The sequence below is a fragment of the Artemia sp. Qi Xiang Cuo genome, chromosome 20 (genome assembly GCF_049724085.1).
Source record: "Artemia sp. Qi Xiang Cuo chromosome 20, ASM4972408v1, whole genome shotgun sequence".
NCBI lineage: Eukaryota > Metazoa > Arthropoda > Branchiopoda > Anostraca > Artemiidae > Artemia > Artemia sp. Qi Xiang Cuo.
In genome coordinates, this window is record NC_142813.1 from 15,231,463 (window position 1) to 15,259,035 (window position 27,573).

The window sequence follows — 27,573 nt, forward strand, 5'->3', positions numbered from 1 at the left end:
CCGGCACAAAACGGGTATAAGTTAAATGGTTTTTCTAAGAGTTCTGGGAAAGTAGGTGTCGCCTTTCATTTTTCTGTCGTTTATTTGGATCTCTACATATCTCTACATGTATCAAATCTCTACAAGTTATGGCAAAACCGCCCAATCAATCATGAATAGTTTCGCCACAAACTAAAACAGATTATAATGGATGAAATAGGGGGGTCATTTATGGCGTCGAACAGCCTTGACCAAGAATCAACCTTTTTAGATATTAAAATTCTAAATGATCAGGGTTGGAGTATACATTTTACGCAATCAATCTTATTGTCAATAATTATGTGAGGAAAAAAGCAGTCGTGGTGAGAATCAGGAGGGGGGCCTACCTCTCCCAGATAAGGATGCGCAATTCAAAGGTTACTCGAAATGGTCAATTAAGCAATTAAACTTGTCATTTTCAAGCAAATACAATTCAGTTTCTGGTAGTTTTTTCAAGCAATAGCAATGGAATTATGACGATTTTCAGTTCGATTGCAATTATATTTTAATTAAAGTGATAAAATACAATAATAAATGTACCAAACAAGCAAAAAAATTGAACTTCAAAGGCATAAGATTTGACATTTTCTTTGCTTTAAATGTTTTACTCAACAGAACCAAAATCTGACAAAACACTCTCAACGGCCACCGGAACGCTCAAGTACTTTCTCTCTAAAAATGTCAGATTTGTTAAGATGTTCATGTTTGCTTCCCAGTAAGCCAATAGGTTCATGTTCATGTCAGATGGCTTTTCACTCACATATTATAGGATTCCGTCATTGGAAAATATGGGTTTGGTCACTTGATACTCAAAAAATGAGGATTTTTTGGGGGGGTGTGGCATACGATTATTTTCAGGAGGTATATCACTCCTATTTCTAATGTTTGACCTATCTTTCAGCAATAGTTTGCATTATTAAATGAAAAATTTTTGTGGTTTGAAAATTGTCGAATGATAAAAAATTCTTTTTCATTTATTTTTCTAAGAAGAAATCAAAATTATCTTATTACACATTCTTAAGATTGACTATTATACTGATAAGCCACTACTGCCACCAGTATTTGGGTTGGTAGCCACCGCTGGCACCAGTATTCATGTGGCAAGGTACGGGTGTCACCACTTATTGGTGCGAAAATGGTGCTACACCACCTACTGGAGGGTAAAGCCCCTGGTGGCGCCAAATATTGTAATGGGATGCCCGCGCTTACCGCAACGGTTCTGTAAATATAGGGTTTTTTAATACCCAATTTATAAAATACCCTTCCCAGGGTATGATAACGTGATCAAACGGTCAAATGACCAAATTCTAAGGCCAAGGGTGCATCCAACTCGGGCGACCACTAAAATTTCTAGCTGTCTCCTCGAAAGGTAAACGGACCCCCCTGTCGATATAATAATTAGGGTATCTCGTATATCTTTTCCTACTCTGTCTGTGCTCCTGGAAAAAATAGTTTACACAGTTGTAGAGAATAGCTTACTTGTAATCTTTCAAAAGGTCACACATATATAACAACTCTGAAAAACAATAGACTTCCCCAAAGGGGTCTCAATTTAGACTAACTCAAAAATAATATTCGTTCTGTACAACAAACCTTGCATAGAGGTGGACCTTCGCTTGGCCCTAGTCAATCCTCTCAATGTCCATCCAAAATCCATTCAACTTTTTCGTAATTTTATCTTTCAATGGCCCAGACCTGGAAGACCAAATTAGCATTTAAGTTCAAAGCTTACTTATTACGAAAGAATCTAGCTTAGCAACCAGAGTTCAACTTATTATCTTGTAGGCAAATATAATTACAGAAAGGAAAATAGATCATTTATCTAAAAATAAAAGAAACAGGGGTGGAACCCCAACATTGACTATGCTTAATTATTCGTGGCAATAGCAAAATCATAATTCCAAATGTTTTGAATGGCAATTGGTAAATAAAGTACTGGCCAGTACCAGCTATTCTTGTTGCCCTAAAAAAGTTTTAAGGCTTTAGAATTGTAATGGTTGACCGCCTCAAAAGTTTAAGGTAATTTCTTCTCATAATAAGCGTTAACCTCATTTTAAAAAAGCTTATTTTATACTATTTAATAACATAGATGTACTGAAAACGTGTTAAATTGGAAGGACATCCAACACGGAAGCATGTACTCTGTGGGAAACAGATGTGACCATCTAGCAAGTTACATCCATTTGATAAGCTAAGGATATTTTCTAGAAGGACAAAATATTTATACTCCTTGGATGGAGCCTTCATTTTATTCTTGTGTATTACTGGTCCCACACAGTCGCCAAAGGACTAATTTTCATCTGACCTCTTGCCATTAACTTACACGCCTAACGGGGTTAACCAGCGTTTTATCTTCGTAATATGAATTCTGCAATACCCCTGGGAATACCTTTCCGTCTTATCTTCTGGTTAGTTTTTTTTTCATTTTGGCGTATTTGATACATTCGTTAAAAAATAGACAATCGCTATTCTATTATAATTACTTTTTATCGTGGAAAATCGGTTACGTTTGGATTACAATTTAATTGAGTAAGCCAGAATTAATTGTAATCATACAATTACTTGATTAATTGAGCGTATCCCTGCTCCCAGCGAAGTTGAAGGGGGAATTAATTATAATAAGAGCGTTCTCAAAATTTTGTTCTTAAGAATCTTAAAAAAAAACCTGAACAACTGAGAAAAGTTTTTATAATTTATATTATTAAGATATTCCTAGTTCTTGTCCCACTGCCTATAAGAAACTTTCTCGTTCGTGTCCCACCCCTGCAACATTTTACACAATTCTCTATTTGTTCCTTTTGGCTGCCTAACTAACATATTGAGATGCCTTTATAATTAAATCCTCGCTACTCACAACTCTATGTTGTCAGCTCTTTGATGGCAAGGAATAAATGGCTACATGTAGTCGTCGTTCTGTTCGCACTTCTCATGTTCTCAAGCGCTGTTAGCAGCGCTTGAGAACATGAGTGCAGGAGAGGCATGCTGTGCCTCCTCCATTTTTCAAAAAAAAATGCAAGAAGAGACCCTCGTATAAAAAAAAACCCCAAGACACTCCCACCCAGATTCTTCCCAACAAAATCGGGCTGTTTTTCAGCCCTTTCTCATGTAGTCCCGCGTTCGCTGCTTTACTTCCTGATAGAAAAAAAATTCTGTCCTGTACATTACCGAAAATATTATGAATGTGACAAAATGACGGTTTTACACAGCAGTCAATGATCGAACCTTTAGCGGATTTTAAAAGTATTGTTGAAAGTATTTTGATGTTTTTTCTTGTCTTTTTTTTACCCAAAAACTCGAACTGAATGTTTTTGTTCTAAAACTGTTTTCGGTGTAGTGCAATTTTCTTAACGTTCAAGTTGCTTTGTCAGGGTCCAAATACCCTTAATTTGGCTAGATAAATACAAAAAAAAAAAATTAATTCTATGATCAAAACCAAGTGCATTTCAAAACGCTTCATCTTCTGGCATATTGATGCTATGAATAGTAATTAGTATTCCCAGCATCCGGAAAGTACACTCTATTGGCTTGTCACTTCTAATAGAAGGGTTGTGAGTAAAAATCTGTTTCTTGGGAGAAACAGTTGACAACTGTTGATAATTCAGAATTTGAATCCAAGATGTCTTGTGGATTTTACCTTGGGGGCAATATTCTTCCCAATTCCCACGGCTTTTAGAAACAATAATTAAATGAGCATTTTCATCAAACCTGGTACAATTTCAGGCTCAGACAAACCATGTTGTGTACGATATCCGAATAATAAAGTGGTTCCAAGCATGGGCGTAGGCAGTATCTTGTCAAGGGAGGGGGGCAGCTGATTCTTTGGTGGATTAGCTCCAGCATTAATCTTTTTGGATTACTATACTCTTATTAACTTTTTGCAACACTATAATATAATAAACTCAGTATCCTACTTCCAATTTCCAGAAACAGAAATCGATATACCTATATATCAGATCAAAGATCAATATTGAATATCGAAGCGTAAATATCGATATCGGAAACCGATATTTTGAAATGTCTGTTTATTTTCAGCTTTTTCAACCATCTACCAGTGAACATCCAACAGGAAAATACCAACATACGAAAATTTCTCTTTAATATCTAGTGTAAATTTCAAGTTCTACGGGGAGGGGGGCATATGCCCCCTTCCATACGCCCATGGTTCCAAGCAATAGCGTATGAACTTGTGTTGCTATGCAGAGCGGTCGGTATTACCAGTTTCTAGAAAATGTTCTCTATTACGGGGACTAAATTGTATGACCTGTGTTTGTTTATGCTTCAAATCAGGAGTCGCCAATTATAGGTATGTTAATAAAGATTTGAAACAAAGATTTTCTTTCAAAAAGCTAAATTGTGTTATGAATAGGGCCAGCATTAGCTACTATCTTGACGATAGCTTCATCTTGGCATTAGCTAAGCCTCATGTTGCTTCTACAAATATTCTCTCAGTTTTTTTTTTTTTTTTTTTTTTTGCTATGCTATGCTATGCTATGCTAACTTTCCGCACAAACGCGTTAACTGGGTATCACTTCAAATTTCGATTTCTACCTACCGACACCTTGCAGCATGACATGGGACACGCTCCCAGAGTCTGCTCGGAGCTGTCACTCGTTTGGTATCTACAAAAGGCATGCTGGAGAATTTCAAAATGGCATTTTCTTCTTCAAACCAAGTACGTTTTGGTAAAACGTACGTTGTTAGTAATATTTTAACTAGCAGTTATTTATGAGAATGCTCAAAACTGGACTTTGGTCATAGTTGTTCATCAGAACGTATTCAAGCTTATTTGTATAGCTTTTTGATCGTTGAGAAAACAATTGCTGTTTCATTATTCACCAATCACCGTACTTATAATTAAAGATAAGTACGCGCATATGTTTTTTTTTCAGTTTCCCGATTTACGTTCACTCGAATTTCCAGCTAAGAGAAGGTTTAACAATCTGAATCATCTGTTTCTGGAACGTCGTTTGTATTTGTTAAACAGGTATCTTCAGCAGCTTCTAAGTCTAAGGGTTTTAGAATCTCATGTTGGTTTGAAAGCACAAATAATGCATTTTTTGGATCATGGCGCATATGAACACGAGAAGAATCCAATCAATAAAAAGGTGAGACTTTTTTAAAGAAAAATCCTTAGCACCAGCAGTAGGGATGATAGGTCCCGCTCTTGGCAAGTTTTTTTTCGCATTGTCGATGGCCGGCAAAAACCTTGTATCTGCACAATTGGCAAAATTGCTTAAATTTATTACCCTAAATCCGACTTCGATGCGCGTCTTTTTGTCTAAGGATTACTATGAAATGGGAAAGGTAGATTAGTAACAAGAGGAGGGTTGTTAAGAACTGTAACTAATAACTATTTAACAGTCTGGTTAATTTTGTTCAGTCACTTTTTTTGTTCGGTTTAGTTTACTTCAAAAAGTATGTTTTTTTCTTTCCTATATATATACATTTTTTTTTCTTTCTTGTTTTAGCACTAAGGACGATTTAGTGAAGGTCTTAGCTGAAATCTTCGTCTTTTTGCCATGTGGCGATTTTTTTTATTATTATTTTGGAAAATATTTCGACTATATGAATATTTGGATATTTTGAATCAAAGTGGGTGGTCTTATTATTTTTATTAAAAAATCAGACCACCTACAGAAGCTTTGAGACTATTTGATTGAAAGTGAGTGACGAGCATTTCAGCCTTGGTGCCCTTGCTTACCATTTTGTGCGAGTTTCTAGCTCCTGTTACAAATGAAGAATCTTTGTGTCTGTATTCACGGCCAGGTCATGTGGAAAACAACGAACATTATATTATTATTTAATAATAATAATAATAAGACAAATATTCAATGTATGAATATTTGGATATTTTGAATCAAAGTGGGCATTCTCTGCTTTGCAAGCTTCTCTTGAAAAACAAAATCTGCTCAGGCTCATCAAGTCTGTATATGCATTTGGATGTTCTTTTAACTTTATCTCTTTTTTTCTTTCTTTTCTTTATGTATCAAAATTGAAGCGTAATCGACGAAGAGTTGATTATTAATCTCATTTGATTTCATTCAAATTAATCTTATGGATTTCCAATTCAGCATCATATAAGCTCAATGGGCTTGAAAATGTAATGTTTTGGAAGAAACCTCAATATATAAAACCATAACTGGCAACTACGCTCTTAAACGGGAGATAGTCCAAATTGAAAAGAGGATGGTATAGATAGCTAAATACAGATACCTTTTATTTAGAGATATTTCTCCATATGAAGGGTAATTAATGAAGATTGGGTATCTAGGTTTACATAGATTTTGTGAGTCGGCCTTTATTTTTAATCTGATGGTGTCAATCCACGAAAATTAAGAGGAGGGGTGGGCAAAATTCATTTTTCAAAATCTAGGTGGGTGGAAAATTTGTAGTTTTTTAAAAGTGTAAATGCCAAAAAAGTTATTTTCAATGGGAAAACCCCAGAAAAGGTATTTCAAAAAATCTAGGGGAGGGGTATATAAATCTAGATGGGGTGTATATATCCCTCTCCCCCCCCCTACAATTAACGCCACTGGCTAAATCTATTGATAAAATCTTAGAATTTCTATATATCAACAATTTTTTTTGTCTATTACAATTTTTGCCTTTCTTTTATTGAAAGCTATACCCTAAGGTCTATTACTACTGGAAAAATTCCAAGTTTTTATACTGTTACTTAATTGTCTTTTCAGGTACTTTGAAACATTGGGAAGGGTTAAAGATCAGAATTATATCACCACAGAGCCTACCAGCTTAAACCGAATTTGTACACTGGATGCCAAGATTTCGGCTTTTTAACCTTAAACTGCTTTGACAAGACTACGTTTGAATTAGAGTTATTCGTTGAAAAAATTCAAATTAATTAACGCCTACAGAGAAATTTCAAGTTTAAGTCCTATAATGTTGTATGTTAATTATATTGGTCATCTATACTCTTTGAAGTTTTCAACCTTTTTTTTTGTCTAACTCTTATAAGTTTTTCATTATCTTTTTACATTTCTTTTTTATTAGATAAGATTATTTGAGGAAAAGAGGGGACTCAACCCTTTCTTTTCAGGTACTTTGAAACATGGGGGAGGGTTGAAGAACATAATTATATCACCACAAAGCTTACCAGCTTGAACCGAACTTGCCTAATGGACATGCCAAGGTTTCCCCTTTTTAATCTTAACTTGCTTTGTGCAGACTACATTTTGAATCAGAGTTATTCGTTAAAACAAATTCAAGTTAATTAAGACCTACAGAGAAATTTCAGTTTAAATCATATAATATTGTATATTGATTATATTGGTCATCCATTCTCTTCGAACTTTTTAACTTTTTTTTTGTCTAACTCTTAAAAGTTTTATTTCTTTTTGTTGTCATTTTGGAATTATTCTCCCGCTGAAAAGCGTTTGTTTACTGTCCCGTCCGTTTTCTAGTATGTTGCCCTATCGTCTCGATGGGGTGTTGGTAAGTTTTTTTTTTTTTTTTTTTTTTTTTAGTTCTTTGAAGACCGTATGAGAAAGAAGGAAGACCTTATGAGAAAAGAATAGTGCCGCTGGAATACCAATTTTATCTCTTGCGTGTCCCTTGCCCGATCTTGCGGTCATTTCAGGACATAGTTTTGTCGGTTGAATAACGTGAGATCAAAGCAATGGAAATTTTTGTATTTAGAATTAAAATGAAATGGAAATATGTAAATAACAGGTGATCCTTTCTATTTTTCAGTTTCCTAATCAAAGTTCTATTTGTTATTTATATATTTTCATTTTAATTATTAGAGATATTGTGAAAGACATTTATCTTTGGCTATGAAACAAATCGACCATGTATTAAGGTTACACATAATGTTCATGTCTATATCCTTACTCTCTTTACTTTACATATCAAAGTTTTATATTGTTATTTTAGGTAGATAAAATTGTAAATCCATTCCTCAAAGGGATGACATCCATAGTTCGCACTGTACCTGATACAATTTTTGGAGGTATTAGTAAATTTTTAACCCTTGGGCAGAATCCTGCAAAAGAACTTCCAGATTTGACCGATGCATTCAAAGTTGGAACTAGTTTAGATCCAAATGTAAGTGGTTTACTTTTCTTCCTTTTTCTTACTTCGTCTTCTCCTGTCCTTTTTTCTTTTCCTTTACGTTTTTTCCTTCAGCTCGCCATACCATTCTTAACTTAAAGATCTTCGCATCGTCCATTCTTTGCCCTGATTTTCTTTACAATTAGATAATTCCTATTTGTCTATATGTTTATCCTGTTTCAACTTTTCTAGTGAAGTGGTTAGACGCCTGTGAAGTCTACTGAAGGTTCAGTAGCACTAGTAGTTTGCAGATTTCGTTATAAAATACGTTTCGTCGATTCAAATGTATGGTTTAAATGAGTTTTTTTTTTTAACCTAAAGATACCTCAAAAATGTGTTTATATGCATTTTTGTTACGTCTTTACGAGTCGGCAAACATTTTTTTGGGGGGAGGGGTTAAACTGGTATGCTTCCCATTTGTATCTATGTTTATCCTCTTTCTACTTTTCTAGTGAAGTCGTTAGCCGCCAGTGCAGTGTACTGAAGTGTCAGTAGCATTAGTAGTTTCTAATCCCTTTTTCCCGATGCTACAGACAAGGATTCGTCAAATATAGTCAAATGCGTCAACTCAAATTTTCATCTAACAATAATTCGTCAAATATATGAATATTATATATTCAGTGTGTCATAACAATGACGGGTAAGTAAAGAGTGACCCTGGTCAAGGAAAACTGAAACTTCTAAAAAGGACAGTTTAATATTAACACATGAAATAGAAAAATCTACTTTTAATCCTTTTTTCCCTTGTAATTCATTTAACAACATGAAATGGAAAAATCTAATTTTAATCCTTTTTTTCCATCTTAATCCATTTAAAAACAAGTAATGGAAAAATCTTATGTTAATCCTTTTTTCCATTTTAATCCATTTAAAAATATGAAATGGAAAAATATTATTTTAATCCTTTTTTTCCATTTTAATACATTTAAAAAAATGAAATGGAAAAATCTACTTTTAATCCTTTTTTACATTTTAATCCATTTACCAACATGAAATGGAAAAATCTACTTTTAATCCTTTTTTCCATTTTAATCCATTTAGAAACATGAAATAGAAAAATCTACATATAATACTATTTTTCCATTTTAATAAATTTAACAACACTTAATGTAAAAATCTACTTTTACTCCTTTTTTCCGTTTTAATCAATATAAAAAAACGAAATTTAAACATCTACTTTTATTCCTTTTTTCTATTTTAATCCATTTAAAAATATGTAATGGAAAAATCTACTTTTAATCCTTTTTTCTGTTTTAATCCATTTAAAAACATGAAATGGAAAAATCCACTTTTAATCCTTTTTTCTATTTTAATCCATTTAAAAACATTAAATTTAAAAATCAACTGTTATTCATTTTTTCTGTTTTAATCCATATAAAAACATGAAATAGAAACATCCAATTATACTCAGTTTTTCCATTTTAATCCATTTAAAAACACGAAATGGAAAAATCTACTTTTAATCCTTTTTTCCATTTTAATCTATTTAAAAATATGAAATGGAAAAATCTACGTTTAATCTTAATTCCAAATATGATATGTTCGTCTAGTATCCAACAAATGGCTTTAGTGCATGACAAATTTGCTAATATTAGTAATATATATTAAAAGGGAATTTACTTCTAATCTCCCTTCAGTTGTAGGAATAAGTATGGACTAAGCGTGCAATAGAGATGCTGAGGGACTTATAGTTATATATATTTTATATTTATGTATATATTTATATATAAATTTATATAATATATATATATATATATTTATATATAATATTTATGCATATATAAATATATATATATTACATATATATATTTATATATATATTTTCTATTTATATATATATATTTTAAGGATGACAACATTCCGCTGAGCATTTTGTTATTACTATTTGACGAAGTGTTTGAAATGAGAACAAGGCCAGCATGGCTTCGAAGACATATCATTGGTTTACTTAGGGATATATTACACTCTTTGATGGGTGACGTTTACAATCAGAAAATTCTTGAGATTGTGGATTCACTTACGTCACCGTCGTCCATAGCCGAAGCAATAAAGGCCTTCAGGTCAGTGAAAATGTTGCTTTTAATATTTTATATAATTTATTTATAACATATTTTTAATATTTTATTTAGTAATGTTTTCCTGTGTCATCATTAATATGCATTTACATAAATTAAAGATAGGAATGGAGCTTCAATTATTAGTGATATGGAAATCTAAAGAGAGAATCGCAGAACATACTGATGTTGTATTAAACCGTGATAAACTTATGGGAATCTTACAATGTCTCCTTTGTAAACTGCTGCTGCAGTACAGGGGCCATCCTATCATGGTGTCAGCCTAACTGCAACATACTAAAGCGTGGCCTCTAATCTAAAAAGGGAAATACTCCATTTGTTAGGGGACTTATTCTAATGAAACTTATATTGCTTTTTCTATGGATGAAGAGTGATTTTTATAGGATTAATTTAAAATTAAGTAAAAAATAGTTTCTCTGCGAAATGTATTTTTTCAAAGAAAGTAAAGAGCTAACGAGGCTAGGGATATTAAGGTAATACTCTTAGGGAACGTTTTGGAGGAGGTGGGGCTGTAAATTAAACGACAAAAACTATGTGCATGAAGATTTTCAATTGATGATGATGCAACTTAAAACATAATATGTGCAACATATTCTTGAAAACTTTCGAATAAACCAACCCTTGATATGTTCTCAGGTTTATAGATTTCTGAAAAACTAGTGCTTTATTGAAAACTAAGCTTGCTTGATTTTTTGGAAAAATTAAAATTTTATAATAAAGTTGATTGACTTCATGACTGATAAAAGACTATTGAGATCTAAATTAGTCTTTTATTTTCTGCACACTACTTAAAGATTTTCTGCTCCTAATTCAGTTCTGTTCCGTCGATCTTGTATTTTTATTAAAACACTAGTTTATAAAAATTATAAAATTATAGGGAAAATATTACGAGCCAATTTATTTTCAACAGTTTTTAAAAAAATATGTTGCATAAACAGCGACGTAATAATTTTCGTTCGTTTTCAGTCTTGAGCCCTCATTCCAAAGGATTAGTCAAGCGCGATATCCACTCGTTTAGGATAGCCCAAATTCATAAAGATACTTTGATTCCATGCCTATCTACTCAGTTCTGCCCTAGGATGGATGGACGATAGACGATCTATCAACAAGTGAAATGACGTAATTGTTATACAATTCTGAAAAGGCTTATGCCAGCTGTGCCTCTCACTCAGACTATCTGCCTTGGCTTTTGTCCAATTCGCCATGGGTCTTAACTTTTCTATCACTGTCTACCAACTTGATTTTAATTCGTTACCTTAGAAAGGTAATTAAACATATAAAAAATATGGACTGACAGTTTCTTTAAGATAATAAAAAGATCACTTATTCCAATCGATTTAGGATTTTTTCAGATTGCAAAAGTATTTGGACCAAATGTATTAATTGAAACTTCATTCTATGACCCATATGTCTTCTAATGCAAAATTTCTAGCAGACGTTCTTTTAGTGAGGTTTTTATCGCTTCCTATAGGGAATATTAAATATTAATTTTGTTTATCAAGGAGGCACACATGTGCCTCTATAAAGAGGCGACCCACCACAATGTTAAGCGATTTCAGGTCCTAGAGGCCGCAGAGAGACGGCGGTAATCGCATTTTGTAGCCCAAGCTCAAACTAAGAAACTTGCAAAATTTCATCCTCCTCCGACTTTATCTTCATGGGGTAAACTGGGCCGGAAGTTTCAACCCTCCCACCACAACCCCCCTTTAACGTTGTCGGATTGAGCTGAAATTTAGAGGTTGAGCTTCCCTAGGACCCGGGAACTTACCCTCGGAATTTCAGTTCAATCCGATCATTCCTTCCCTCTTTTCAATAAACCAAATATAGCCACTTAAAATTCATCATCAGTTCTTGTTTTTTCTTAGCCACGCCTACAGGCCACAGTTGGCAACAGATCCGGGTGAATGAGGACTCATTCGAATCAGAATTCGACCTGTTAGGGCCTTTGGATATTTTCAGACCGAAAAAATTATCCCCCGAATTTACATTTACGGTAAACCTCGTTTTCCTATAAGAACCCGCTATAAGCGGGCTAGCCCGCGAAAACGCGGGCTCGTTTTCCTATAACAGCCCGCAAGCGATATCCGGTCCTAGCGGTCGCAGAGAGACAGCGGTAATCGCATTTTGTAGCCCAAGCTCAAACTAAGAAACGTGCAAAATTTCACCCCCCCTCCGACTTTATCAAGGACGCACCCGTGTGCCTCGATAAAGAGGCGACCCACCACAAGTTTAATTGATTTAATATCCTAGAGGCCGCAGTGAGACGATGGTGATTGCATTTTGTAGCCCAAGCTCAAACTGAAAAACATGCAGAATTTTATCCTCCTCTAACTTTATCTTCATGGGGTAAACTGGGCCGGAAGTTTCGACCCTCCCACCACAGCCCCCCTTTGACGTTGTCCGATTGGGCTGAAATTTAGAGGTTAAGCTTTCCTAGGGCCCGGGAGCTTGTACTCAAAGTTTCAGCTCAATCCGATCACTCTTTCCCTGTTTTCAAAAAACCAAATATAGCCACTTAAAATTCATTTCTCTTTTTTTTGTTATCCACGCCTACAGGCCACAGTTGGCAACTGATCCGGGTGAATGAGGACTCATTCTAAGTAGAATTTGACCTGTTAGGGCCTTTTGATATTTTCATACCGAAAAAACGATCCCCCGAATTTACATTAACGAAAAACCTCGTTTTCCTATAATAGCCCATGTTAATTTTTCCCACCACAACCCCCCTTTAACGTTGTCTGATCGGGCTGAAATTTAGAGGATTAGCTTTCCTGGGGCCTGGGAGCTTATCCTCGAAATTTCAGCTCAATCTGATTACTCATTCCCTGTTTTCCAAAAACCAAATATCAAGTTTTGTGGGAATTTGCTTTGCGAAAAAAGATTCCATTTACTAAAAAACAATTACAATTGTGTCTCATTAGTCCAGCGATTGATACTTCAGACTGCCAGGCGGAAAACCCGGGTTCGATTCACCGTCAGAGCAAATTTTTTATATACTGAATTTAAACTTTAAAAAAGAAACTCTTCTTTTTTAAATTATTTGAAAAAAATTACGTTTTCTAAAGAGTTAAAGAGGCTGAGTTACAAGGTCGACCCTTAAAACGTACAGGGATTAGGAGGCACAGTTGGAGGGCTGTTAAAAAGGCTGAGTCACAAGTTCGAACCTTAAAACTTAAGGTCAACCCTTAAAACGTACACGGATTAGGAGGCACAGTTGGGGGGCTGTTAAAGAGGCTGAGTCACAAGTTCGAACCTTAAAACGTACAGGGATTAGGAGGCACCCTGTACGACGTGATTTGAGTATTCAGGAATTAAAAGCCTTAACACAAGAATGTTCAAGAGCGGGGGTTTGGGGGGCGGCAGCCCCCCAACTTTAACTCCTGACACGATCAGCTAACAGTTAGTCAAGCAATAATAAGTAATAAACTGTACAAAAACGTGCAGAAATTATTTGAAAAAAACTACGTTTTCTAAAGAGTTAAAGAGGCTGAGTTACAAGGTCGAACCTTAAAACGTACAGGGATTAGGAGGCACAGTTGGAGGCTGCCGCCCCCCAAACCCCCGCTTTCGCAGCCTTTAAATAAAAAAAATGTTTTTTAAACTGAAAGTAAGGAGCGACATTAAATCTTAAAACGAACAGAAATTATTCCGTATATGAAAGAGGCTGTGCCCTCCTCAACGCCTCGCTCTTTACGCTAAAGTTTTTATTGTTTAAAAAAGAGTTGTGAGAAAGTCAAACTTTAGCGTAAAGAGCGAGGCGTTGAGGAGGGCACAGCCTCTTTCATATACGGAATAATTTCTGTTCGTTTTAAGATTTAATGTCGCTCCTTACTTTCAGTTTAAAAAAACTTTTTTTTTATTTAAAGGCTGCGAAAGCGGGGGTTTGGGGGCGGCAGCCCCCCAACTGTGCCTCCTAATCCCTGTACGTTTTAAGGTTCGACCTTGTAACTCAGCCTCTTTAACTCTTTAGAGAACGTAGTTTTTTTCAAATAATATATATAATGAGTTCGCATAACAGTAACATACTTATTGAAAGTGATTTTTTAAATGTTGTGAGAATCAGTTCTGGTGTCTATGTAAGCGTATACAAGGCTTCTTATAAGGGAAAAGATGTTGCTATTAAAGCCTTCCGTGGTCATGATAGGGAAGCTTTTGAGAAGGAAGTTGAGCTGCTGGAAAGGTTTAAGAATAAATGTTTTAATAATATTGTGAAGTATTTAGGATCAACATCCTTGAGTTCAATTGGTCAGGGAGAGCAACATGTTTTTGAATATTGTCCTGGAACGTTGAAAAAATTCTTGAAAGCAATGAGCAGCTGTCCCTTTCAAAACGTGTTGCAATTGCAAGAGATATAGCTTCAGGAATGTGCTGTCTACATGAGGCGAACATTATTCTGAGGAATCTTAGTAGCGCTAATCTTCTTTTGAAAGCTAGTGAAGTTGCAGTGGTGTCTAGTTTACGTTTAGCTTGTGTTATGCCTAATAGAGAAAAGAAAGGGAAATTTGGAATAGTGAAAGACTTTCCTAGGACAGCGCCAGAAATTATCGCTGGTGAGGAATATGATCAATCTAGTGATGTTTATTCCTTTGGAGTTATTCTTATTGAGTTAGTTTGTCATAAGCCGCTGGAAAACATTAAGTTATTCTACGCCCCCAAAAAATCTATCGATAGTGAAAAGTTTAAAAGCAGTATACCGGAAGATAAAAATTTGAAAAATCTGTATAATGTTGCAACAAAGTGTTTAAATGTTGACCCTAAGAAAAGACCTATATTTAAATCGTTGATCGTTGAATTAGGTTCGATTTTTGACTGTATTGGAGAAAAAGATAAAGTTGCAAATATTAAATCCATGTTTGAGGCTAAGGGAAAGTAAAGCTACATTTATGGGAATTTTTTCTAATATTGTCAGTTTCAGTAACATCAATCTCCTTCTGAAAGATAATAAAGTTGGAGTTGTGTCTAGTCTGGAGTAGCCTGTGTTGTCTCCAGTAGAGGAAAGAAAGGAAAATTTGGAATAGTGACGGGCTTTCCTAGGATGGTGCCATAAATTGTCGCTGTTGAAGAATATTATTATCTAGTGTTATCTAGAATAGTATTATCTAGGTGCTAGAAATTTCAATTTCCAATCAAATTAGCCCCTTTCAAAGTTTCTACCATAACTTTCTATGTGAAGAAGGCAGCGCTGTTGCACTGCCTATGATAGGTTATAAATTTGTTATGGTGCCATTTACATAAAGAACTGAACACTGTTACAATTAAATGTAAAACTGAACACTGGTAAATTATGGTTGAAGCGATAGCTGCAACCTAGTAAAAGACGAACACGGCCCATAGAAAAAAAAATAACCTGAAGCTCCTAAAAATGGTTAAGGAGCGAAACACAAAATACACCATTGGAATCGCCTTTGGTGAAAACCCCATACAGGAAGCTTGCTGTCCCTTTAGTTGAATAACAAAGAGAATCAATTGATTTGTACAACAGGGTAAATCGCTTTTTTTGGCACAGGAAACATCTTTTTTGTTTCGTTTATTTTTCTGCTGGTAGCGGGGCCTTTGAATTTTATTTAAGGATCAAGTTAGTTTGTTAGTTGTTAAGCCGTTGATAATTCCTTGATTGTTATCCATCAGAAACTCATTGTGGCCAAATGGCTGGAGAGCAGTTCCACGGCCCCCAAGGGACGAGTCAATAAAAATGAGAACGAGAGTGGTCGCAAAAGCCAGTTTGCTTGCATGTCTCTCAGGTATTGTCTCTCTTTCACCCTCTCTCTTTCTCTCTCTCTCTCTCTCTCTCTCTCTCTCTCTCTCCCCCCCCCCTCTCTCTCTCTCTCTCTTTCTTTCTTTCTTTCTTTCTTTCTTTCTTTCTTTCTCTCTCCCTTTTCTAAATGCTTTGAAGTCTATACGGTATTAATAATCTACAAGACCTCATACTACAACCTCGTAATACGCAATGCTACATCATGTTACAACAAACGAAATTTGTAACAGCTAAAAGGTTTGCATACTGATACTCAGAATGTTTCAGTCAAATTTTGAGTTTCCAGATTTAGTTCAAAATTGAATATCAAAGGCTTTTAAGTTAATCCGACCAAGTTCTAGTTCTATGTTTTTTTCTTAGATTTTATCATCAGATCCAAAGTAGAACAATTTAAAAAAATTTTCGATTTTCTCAAAATTGAGAATTTTTCACACTCCGAGCCTAAAAAATATTGTTCTTTTTCACTCATACACATCCATCCTCTTTAAAAGTACTTTTGGGGTTCGTTTTTGTTATGTATATCTTCGGTTGTAAAAGCTTGGGAGAGGGTTCTTTCGAAAGGAAAGTGCCATATCTAGTGCCGTTTTTAAATACCAAAAGATATTGTGTTACAGCAATGTGGTTTTTCCTGCTATATCCTACCACTTAAGGTCTAAACCCTTAAACACAAGGTTTTGAACTTGCACCTTGATAAACCATAGCAAAGTGATATTTTCTGCCGTTTCGGACCACGAATCATCAAGTTTTGCTAAGAGAGGGATGGCAATGCTGACGAATGCTGTAAATTCTAATAGAGCTAATGGAATCCTTATGTCTAAAACCCTTAACAGGATGTTTTGAGCCCCCATGTTGAAAAAATATTTCAAACTGAGTTTTACGGTAACTCAAATGCCCATGTGGTTAACTTTTATCATTCCACAGATATACATTGGAAAAGAAAAATTTGTCACTAAAATCAGATAAGCTATTGAGGATTATTAATATGACTTAAAAAAGGGGAAGTATATAGTGATGTTAGGGAAAAACCTCTGTAAGAAAGGTGATAACACTGAGTGTGGTAATTACAGAAGCATTAGCTTGGTTTCTGTAGGAAGTAAGTTTCGTTTTAGGAGTTGAGCATTTTTGTGTTCTATCCCGATTTATATGGATCATTTTCATAGACCTTTTCCTAAGGAGCACAGCAAAGGCAATGGGAGAACATGGATTCATATGGGGAGTTAAACTTCCCTTAGACTTAGATTATGCTGATGATTTAAGCATTTTAGATAATATTCTTAGCAAAATGAATGAATTTTTGGACGTTTTGTGAGTTCATGATACAAGAACAGGTTTGAAAATTAATGTAAAGAAGACTAATTCGCTAAGACTAGGAATAAGTGAAGGTGAAGAGGAGATGTTGGGTAACTCACCGCAGCAAGCTGACCGAGGCCAATACCTATGGACGTCCCTCCTCCATCCCAATCTACTCAAAGCCTCCCTCTTCACACCCTTCCAGGAAGTTCCTATCTCCCTTAAATATTTCTTTACGACATCCTCCCACCCCAACCGAGAACGATCTACTTTTCGTTTAGCCATAGGTGGTTGGTCCAAAAGGACAATCTTTGGCAATCTACCATCCCTCATCCGCAAAACGTGGCCTAGCCATTCCTACCTTTCTCTCATTATAGCCCTAGAATGCGAAATTGAACCACACTTACTTAGGTAGTATTATTTGTAAAGACGGTGGTGCAGTGAAGACTTTGAAAGTATAATAGCCAAGGCCCAGGGTGCTATTGCACAGTTGAAAAAGGTTTGGAAGAATAGGAAGCTGACTCTGCGAACCAAGATTAAAATATTGGAAGCTACAGGGATGACAATGGTCAATTACGGTTTTGAAGCGTGGGTGCTTTGAAAAACGAAAGAGGGGTTGCTAGATATTCTCTTGAGAAATTGTCTACAGATTATTTTGGGTACCAAACTGACTGACCGTATCTTAAATAGTAACCTGTACGGAAAGTATGGTTCAATCCCGCTTTCTAAAGCCATAATGAGAGAAAGAGGGAGATGGCTTTGACACTCTCTGTGGATGAAGGATGACAGATAGTCTTGGTCGGCGATCCGTTTAGAGCCAAATCGAAAAGCGGGTCGTTCCGGATTAAAAAGAGAGGAGGAGGCTTAAAAAAATATTTAAAGGAAGTTGGAAATTTTTGGGAGGGTGTGTGATGGAGGGTTTGATGGGGGGGGGGGGGTGTGAGAGGCGTCTTGGTGCTGCAATGAGCTGTTAGTATTAGTATCATTGGATATGTAACAACAATAAGAAAACCTAACCAAGTAGTGCATATTTTGCAAATTAAAATTTACAGGTGCAAAATAATGTTTAAACTCTAAATAATGATGGTAAAGAGTGATAGCTCCAGTGATTTTAAAGATCACTTCTCCTAAAATATTAAAATCTAAAAAGCGCAATTAACGGAAGTATACTTTCGTATAAGAAACACAACTTTTTGTAGCGTTGAGGGAGAAAATCGTAATATTAATACTAATTTTCGTAATAGCTACACATCTATAATTCTTTTAATGTCCTTTAGTGTTCTAAAATCTCTTAGATATTTTATATAGAACAATATTTCTTAGATAATTGATTTTTTTTTTAATTTGCAATGTGACGTTTATTTTACTATTTTATCATTTTACTTTATCATTTACTTTATTACTTTGTCATTTAATTTATTTGTATGTGACAAAATCGCAGAATTTCTTTGGGAAATTTTAAGAGAAGTGCGAAGTAAAACATGTATATAAAAATACTTTATTTCAACAAAAAATCATGTTGACTTCTTAAGTTTCTTCGCCCAATTCATACAAAAATCTTTTTACTACAAAAGTTGATTGTGAATATTTTTAAAACCTAAAAACGAACAAAAATAAATTTCTAAAACTTTTTTTTCTGATGGAAGTAAAAGAGCCAAGTTGAAACTTCAACTAGTGAAAAACATTGTTCCGCTGTTTACGTACCATATATTTGCAATACTGGTTCAAATGAACTGATACATAATATTTTCTTATATTTTTAGAATCCCACAAAACTAGTAATTTTCTAAAAACATGAGCGAGCTTGAGTTTTTTAGATCTGCAGGCTCTTTTATAAATTCTCTGTTTCTAATCCTTTTTTATTGCGTCGTAATTTGTGTTTTTCAAAATAATCCATCACGTCTTCTGAATTTGACGCTATTTTGGACAAGAAAAAACATAAAATCCCTACGCGAGAGAAACTGGGTTTTCATGAAAAGCGCATTTTTTTTTTTTTATTATAACTAGGTTCGCTCTCTGGCAAACTGGAACAATCTATTTCAATTTAACGTTACTTTTTTTTGGAGGGGGGGATAGGCTTTTTAAAAAAAAAATCAAATGATTCTTCTCGTAATTACAAATTTTGAGCAGTTGTATCTGAATAGAAATTGGAATAGAATTGGAATAAAAATGCAATATAGTCTCACATGAGAAATGTTAGTCACTAGACAGTTTCTAAACTAGTTTTTTATAGTTTTGGCCACTATAGACACTTGTTCACTTTACATATGATTTTATATACCACAAGCTTATTGCTAACGTTAAATATTAAAGTTCAGGAAGCTCTTTAAATTGAACAGTTGTTAGCTCTACTTAAAAGTCTTTAGAGATGGCAGTTGAGCCATTTTTCGTTTAATAGGGGTTATATGAGAGGTTTATAAGTCTGTTTTTCATTTCTTTTCTGTGGCTGGCTATGTGAGTTTGATAAACTTAATTAAAAAGACTTTTACACAAAATAAATTTTTCAAAGAAAAGTAAAGAGCTCCACTTAAAAAAAACTAGTAAAATTAAAATCCCATAAACTTCCAAGCGTAAAACTACCACAAATCAGAATCGATAAATAAATGAAACCCGAAGCGAACAGAAATTACGATAAATAACCGAGTCAAACTCAAAACGAACAGAAATTAACATAAGTTGGGCGTAAAACCGCTATGCCTATAAAATCAAATAATCTACCAATCGTGAAACTATCACAAATCAGCTTAGATAAATAAATGAAACCCAAAACAAACAGAAATTACAATAAATAACCGAGTCAAACTCAAAACGAGCAGAAATTAACTTGAGTAGGGCTCCCTGCCTTCCCAAGGCCAGAACATAATTTGCACTTGACTGAAAATAATATAAATGAATGTGCATTGTCAGTTTAATATACATATGCTAATATTTATTCCTTAAAATTTTAATAATATTTGATTTAATAAAGTTTTAAATTTGAAAAAATTAAAAAGAACAAATTTTTCAGTAGAGTGCAAATTATGTTCTGGCCTTGGAAAGGCATAGGAGTTTTAACTTTTGAGCCCTACTCATGCTAATTTCTGCTCGTTTTGAGTTTGACTCGGTTATTTATTGTAATTTCTGTTCGTTTTGTGTAATTTCTGTTTGTATGTATCGATTCTGATTTGTGGTAGTTTTATGCTTGGTAGATTATTTGATTTTAATTTTGCTAAAAAAAAAAAAAAAGTTAGTCGAGTTCTTTACTTTTCTTTGAAAAACTTATTTTGTCTAAAATTTTGTTTAATTGATTTCTATTCGTTTTATATTGACATAGTTTTTTAAGGTAAAAGAAAAGAGTAGTTTAAATCTTTTCTGTTTTTTTAAGAATTTATGGGTTGGCCTGCTATTTGTATGCTGGAGAAAATTTTTGAACAATTTTAAACTACATACACCCTTTTAAAAATCCGGACAGAAATATTAGTGTTTAATTTAGTTTAAACGTCCTCTAGTTGGCCTGAAAAAAACTTGATACCATTCGCAAAAAAAATCTGTCTATGCTTTTTGACAGCTTGGATACACTGACACTCTTTTGATTAGTTAAATTTTAAAAGCAGAAGTAGCAATAGAAGTAGCTCCGAAAGTTTGAACATAATACCCTCAGTTGTTTTAGGGACACTGCTGAGATGCCTTATTGGCAATCAGCATACACACAGTGCTTTTTGATTTTAATCTTAAAGCAACGTTTAGTTGTTAAACATAATGGGCAAATTGCATAACTTTGGGGGGTTGACCTACGCAATAGCCCTAGAGATACAGTTACAAGACCGTTCAGCGATACAGTTACAAGACCGTTCAGCGATACTGAACAAAGTAGATATCTTAAATTTTGATGGGAAGTGTTTGGAAATTTATGAGCTAAAGAGGAGGGCTGATTGCCCTCCAATGTCTTTTGACTCTGAAAAAGGGTACTAGAACTTCCAATTTTCAATCAAATTAGCTCTTTTAAAACATCAATGATATTACTTGCTATGATAGAGCAGCGCTACCTATGATATTGCTTATATGCACTTTTAATACTTGCATGCGTATAGTTTTTTCGTTTAATGGAAGATCCCCCTAAACGTTTCAACTTAATGCCCTTAGTGTTATTAGTTATAGTATCCGTAGAAATAGTATCAAAAGTATATACATAGTCTTCTGGCTAGTTCAAAGTCTGTCACAACTTTCCCTGAAAGGTCTAACTTAATAATGTAAGCCGCTATTGTTACCTTTCATTGTCTCCCTATTGACAATCTACATGATCATATTTCATTTTGATTCAGTTCAGCATCCGCCTAAATATTCCTTGAAAGCTCACCTTAATACCCTTTGCTTGTGTAGTAGCAGTAGTAGCATTAGTAGTAATATGCACATAGCACCTTTTTTCAACACCCCCTTCAACAAACGATAAAATTTTTAACTTAATACCATTAACCGTTCCTGAAGCATTGCTGATACCTCATCTTGAGAACTTATGTCAGTTTAGTGTGTTTCGATTTATTTCCATACAGTTACAATATTGCCCAACATTTTCGCCTTAGTACCCTTAGGTTTATTAGTAGTAGTAGTAGTAGTAGCACCAGTATTTATTGTAGTAGCTGTAGGAGTAGAAGCAGTAGTATTATGATTCAAATTTTGTTTTTTGGTTAGTTCAACATCCCCTACAACAAGTGTTGTAAGTTTTAATTTCACACACGAAACTGTTCCTAAGATATTGCTGATTTGCCCTTTTGACAACCTGTATATGGATGGCAGGTTATCATCCGTACAACAGAAATTTTCAGAAATAGTCTCTGAAAATTTTACCTTCATACCACGACATCCCCAAAGGTATAATTACTGAATCTTTCAACAATGCTAAAAATAATTGATGTGTCAAAACTTTGTTTGGAGTTTTGTTATAGAAAACGATGGGCGTGGGTATGGGGTTCTCTCAAATCACTTTGACTTTTAAATATAACTTCCAATTTAAAATCAAATAAGACCCATCTGAATTTAATACGATCATCCAGTGCATAAAAACCTTATATGCTCCCAGGGCATAAATTAAAGCCCATGTTCTATGGCTCTGGGGGGCTGGGCAAACCCTGGAGGCATTGTTGCAAGTTCTTGGACTATTTTAAACAAAATTGTCATCACACAGTTTCAATCAGATATATTTGGTCAAAAGAGGGGTAGTTGGGGGGGGGGGGGCTAGTTGACCTCCATTGCTATTGACTCTTAAAAGGGAATTAGAACTTCTAATCATGGGCAGCGCGATCGCACTGCCTAAGTAAAGAACGATTTTGGCACAATTTATTATTTATTTTTTTGTTTTTCCATACCAGGGCACTTCGTATCGAAGGCGTTGTCGTAGAAACTTCGAAAAGGGCTCATTTGATAGGAAATTGGAGTGGCTAGTGCCCCATGCCCATCATTCCCCCAAACACATCCAATCAAAACTTTTAGATAGCCATTTTGTTCAGCGTAGCTGATTTTGAGATAAAAAATATTGTTTTGAGGAGGACACCCCCCCCCAACCCTCAGGGCAAGGGTTTTAAGTTATGCCCCGAGGGCATATAAGAACGATGTTGGCGCAATGTATTATTTATTGTTTTTTTTTTCCTTTACAGCAGGGCCCTTCGTATCGCACAAGTTGTCGTAGAAACTTCGAAAAGGGCTCATTCAATTGGAAATTGGAGTGGCTTGTGCCCTTTTTAATGGTCGAAAGTGATTGAAAGGCAACTAACACCCCTTCCACGCCCACCATTTCCCGAAACACATCCAATCAAAATTTGGAGATAGCCATTTTGTTCAGCGTAGTTGATTTCCAGATATAAATTATGTTTTTGAGGAGAACGCTCCCCCATAGCCCTCAGGGCACGGGTTGTAAGTTATGCACTGGGGGCATACAAGGCTTTTATAGAAGGCGTTGTCATAAAAACTTCAAAAAAGATTAATTTGACTAGAAAATCAAATGGATATTGATCTTTTTAATAGTCGAAAGTGATCGGAGGGCAACTAACCCCCCTCTCACGCCGACCTTTTCCCCTAAGACATCCAATCAAAATTTTTAAATAGCCATTTTATTCAACGTAGTTGCAAGTTCTTGAAATTAGGTCTTTGAGGATGACAACCCCCCCACAGCCCTCAGGGTAAGGGGTGTAGGTTATGCCCTGGGGGCATATAAGATTTTTATAGAACGTGTTGTCGTAAAAACTTCAAAACGGGCTCATTCCATTGGAAATTGAAATGGCTAGTGCCCTTTTTAATAATCGAAAGTAATTGGAAGACAACTAACACTCCTTCCACGCCCACCATTTCCGCAAACACATTAATCAAAATTTTGAAATATCCATTTTGTTCAACGCAGTTTAAAGTTCAGGAAATTATACATTTCAGCAAGACACTCCTCCCACAGTCTTCAGGGCAAGGGTTATAAATTATGCCCTGGGGGTATATAAGTTTTTAAGAAATTTTGTTTTGAGGAGGACACTCCCCCAAAGCCTTCAGGGCAAGAATTGTAAGTTATGCCCTGGGGGCATATAAGGTTTTTAAAGAAGGCGTTGTCGTAGAAACTTCAAAAAAGGCTCATTCGATTGGAAATTCAAAGGGCTAGTGCCCTTTTTAATAGTCGAAAGTGGTCGGAGGACAACTAACCCCCCTCTCACGCCCACCTTTTTCCGAAACACATTAAATTAAAATTTTGAGATAGCCATTTTATTCAACGTAGTTTTAAGTTCTGTAAATTAGGTCCTGGAGGATGACAAACCCCTCACAGCCATCAGGGCAAAGGTTGTAAGCTATGCCCTGGGAGCATATAAGGTTTTTATAGAACGCGTTGTCGTATAAACTTCAAAAAGGGCTCATTCAATTGGAAATTGAAATGGCTAGTGCCCTTTTTAATAGTCGAAAGTGATTGGAAGCCATTTTGTTCAACGTAGTTTAAGTTCTGGAATTTTTTTTCCAGAAAGTTCAGGAAATTATACCTTTGAGCAGGACACTCCCCCCACAGTCTTCAGGGCAAGTGTTATAGGTTATGCCCTGGGAGCATATAAGGTTTTAATCGAAATCTTTGTAGTAGAAACTAGAAAAAGTGCTTATTCGATTGGATATTCAAAGGGCTAGTGCCCTTTTTAATAGTCGAAAGTGATTTGAGGGCAACTAACCCCCCTGTCACGCCCACCTTTTCCCCAAACACATCCAATAAAAATTTTTAGATTGCCATTTTATTCAACGTAGTTGAAAGTTTTGGAAATTAGGTCTTTAAGGATGACAACCTCTTCCCCCCACAACCCTCAGGGCGAGGGTTGTAAGTTATGCTCGGGGGTATGTAAGGTTTTAATAGAAAGCGATGTTGTAAAAACATCAAAAAGGGATCCTTCAATTGGAAATTGAAAGGACTAGTATCCTTTTAATAGTCGAAAGTGATTGAAGGGCAACTAACCCCCCTCTCACGCCCACTATTTCCCCAAACACATCCAATCAAAATTTGGAGATATCTATTTTGTTCAACGTAGTCGAAAGCTCCAGAACATAATTTGTACTTTGCTAAAAAAATACAAATGAATGTGCATTGTTAGTTTAATATACATATACTGATATTTAATAATCAGAATGTTAATATTATTTGATTTATTAAAGTTATAAAAGTAAAAACATCTATATTTTTTTCAGTAAAGTGCAAATTATGTTCAGGCCTTGGGAAGGCATAGGGGTTTTGAGCACAACTTATGTAAATTGCTGCTCGTTTAGAATTTGACTCGGTTATTTATTGTAATTTATGTTCATTTTTGGGTTTTATTTATTTATCGATGCTGATTTGCGGTAGTTTCACGCTTCGTAGATTATTTGATTTTATTTTTGCTCATTTTTTGTTTAATGGAGATCTTTACTTTTCTTTGAAAAACTGATTTTGTGGAAAAAGTTTTTTTTAATTTATTTTAACCAAATGAGCCACCTTTAAAGTTTATGCTGCCATCCCTTCTATAAGAACCTCATGTCCCCCAGGGGCTCAACTTACAACCCTCACCCTCAGGTAGTTTGTATTTACCTCAAAAGCCTTGTTTTATGCTCTTTGGACTATTGTGAATAAAAGGACTGTCTCAAAACTTAAATTGGATTCGTCACGGGAAAACAAGACGTGTTTGTGTGGGGGTGGGGCTGCGCTCTGATCACTTTGACTATTAAAAAGGGCACTAGAACTTCTGATTACCAATCCAAAGAGTCCCCTCCAAAGCATATACGACCACCCTTTCTATATGAACCTTATATGTCCCCTAGGGGATAACTTACAACCCTTGTCCTGAGAGTTGTAGCGGGGGGGGGGGGAGTGTCTTCCTCACAGATATAATTTCCGGACCCTTCAACTACGATGAAAAAATTACTATCTCCAAATTTTGATTGGAGGTGTTAAGGCAAATGATGAGCGTGGAGGGGGTCTGGTTGCTCTTAAATCACTTTGACTCTTAAAAAGGGCACTATAACTTCCAATTTCAAATCAAATGAGCCCCATCTGAAGTTTATATGACCGTCCATTCCATAAAAACCTTATATTCCCTCATGGCATAACTTACAACCCTATCCCCTGGGTACTGGGGGGCTGTGACAACCCTAGAGGCATTATTGTATGTTCTTTGGACTGTTTTGAACAAAATCGCTATCTTATAGTTTCAATCAGATGCGTTTGGTGGAAAGAGAGGTTGCTGGGGAGGGGGGCAAAAGCCCTCATCACTTTTGACGCTTAAAAAGGAACTAGAACTTCCAATTTTGAACCTAATGAACCTCTTCTAAAGTTAATCAACCATCCCTTCCATAAAAACCTTAAATGCCCGATGGTACAGCTTACAACCATCGCCTCCAGGCTTTGGTAGCTTGTATCAACCCAAAAAGCCTTGTTATATGATCTTTGGACTATTTTGAATAAAATGACTTTCTCAAATTTTTTTTATTCGATGTATTTCGGGAAAACACGATGTGTTTGGGGGGGGTAGCTGCCCTCTGATCACTTTTGTCTCTTAAAAACGGCACTAGAAATTCAGATTACCAATTCAACGAGTCCCCTCCAAAGTATATACGACCACCCTTTCTTTGAAAACCTTATAGCCTATGCCCCCGGGTCATAACTTACAACCCTTGCCCTGAGAACTGTAAGGGCAGGGGTGTTTTTGTTAAAGACATAATTTCCGGATCCTTCAACTACAGTGAACAAAATTGCAATCTCCAAATTTTGATTGGATGTCTTTGGGAAACGGTGAGAGGGGGGGGGTGAATTGCTGCTCTCAAATCACATTTAACTCTTAAAAAGGACACTATAAATTTCAATTTCGAATAAAATGAGCCGTGAGTCTGGTCGCATGAGTTTATGTGACGAGCCATTCCATAATAACCCTATATGCCCCAGGGCATGACTTACAACCCTATCCCCTCGCCACGAGGGGGTGTCAACCCTAGAGGCGTTGTTTTATGTTCTTTTGACTGTTTTCAGGAAAATCGCTATCTCACAATCTTAATCAGATTTGTTTTGTGAAGAGGGGTAGTCGGGGGGGGGGGGGAGGTATAGCTGCCTTACAACAGTTAACTCTTAAAAGGGACTAGAACTTCTAATTGTCAACCAAATGAGCTTCCTCTAAAGTTTTTATATCCATCCCTTCCATAAAACCTTAAATGCTCTCGGGGCATGACTTACAACCCTTGCCCCCAGACTCTAGGGGTTTGTTTCAACGCCAAAAGCCTTGTTATATTATATTTAGACTATATTCAATAAAATGGCTATCTCAAAATTTCTATTAGGTGCATTTCGGGACAATACGACGTGTGTATGCGGGGGGGGGGGGGTAGCTGCCCTTCGATCACTTTGACTCTTAAAAAGGGCACTAGAGCTTCTGACTACCAATCCATTGAGCCCCCTCCGAAGTTTATATGAGTAGAAATGACCCTAAAGGTCGTGACGGGACTCCTAATATGGGCATAGAGTCCCTAGGGAGAAAGATTGCGTAATCGGTCAATGACCTCTTTTTCCAAGGTCGATTTATTTGTTGTTTCTAGGTGTAATAACTCCGGGACGAAGGTTGCACATGCGCATTGAATTCTAACGGGAACATTGTTATTGATCTAGGACTCGAGGGGGAAGTGAATGTTCAAGGAATTGATTGCATAATCGAAGGGGAAGTCGATTTCCGAGAACTTGATTGCGTAATCGAAGGGGAAGTGAATTTCCAAGAAATTAATTGCGTAATTGATTGGGAATTTTATTGATCCGATAACGGGAAACAGTTAGATCACGTGTTTCCTTCTCGGCCAATCAGAGGGCTTGTTACATCTCCTTTCTCAGCCAATCAGAGAGCTGGTTACATATTAGCGGCGATC

The 27,573-nt window shown here is 35.6% G+C and overlaps 1 protein-coding gene across 1 annotated transcript in view; it reads left to right on the forward strand.

Annotated features, from left to right (window-relative positions):
- LOC148939909 (sorting nexin-13-like) overlaps window positions 1–27,573 on the forward strand; it is a 131,119-nt gene that overhangs the window by 52,923 nt on the left and 50,623 nt on the right. The window contains exons 13-17 of the mRNA XM_089106031.1: window positions 4,908–5,123; window positions 7,912–8,082; window positions 9,937–10,148; window positions 15,792–15,904; window positions 17,079–17,223. Of these exons, the coding sequence (XP_088962157.1) occupies window positions 4,908–5,123; window positions 7,912–8,082; window positions 9,937–10,148; window positions 15,792–15,904; window positions 17,079–17,223 (857 nt within the window). The remainder of the gene's footprint in view (window positions 1–4,907; window positions 5,124–7,911; window positions 8,083–9,936; window positions 10,149–15,791; window positions 15,905–17,078; window positions 17,224–27,573) is intronic.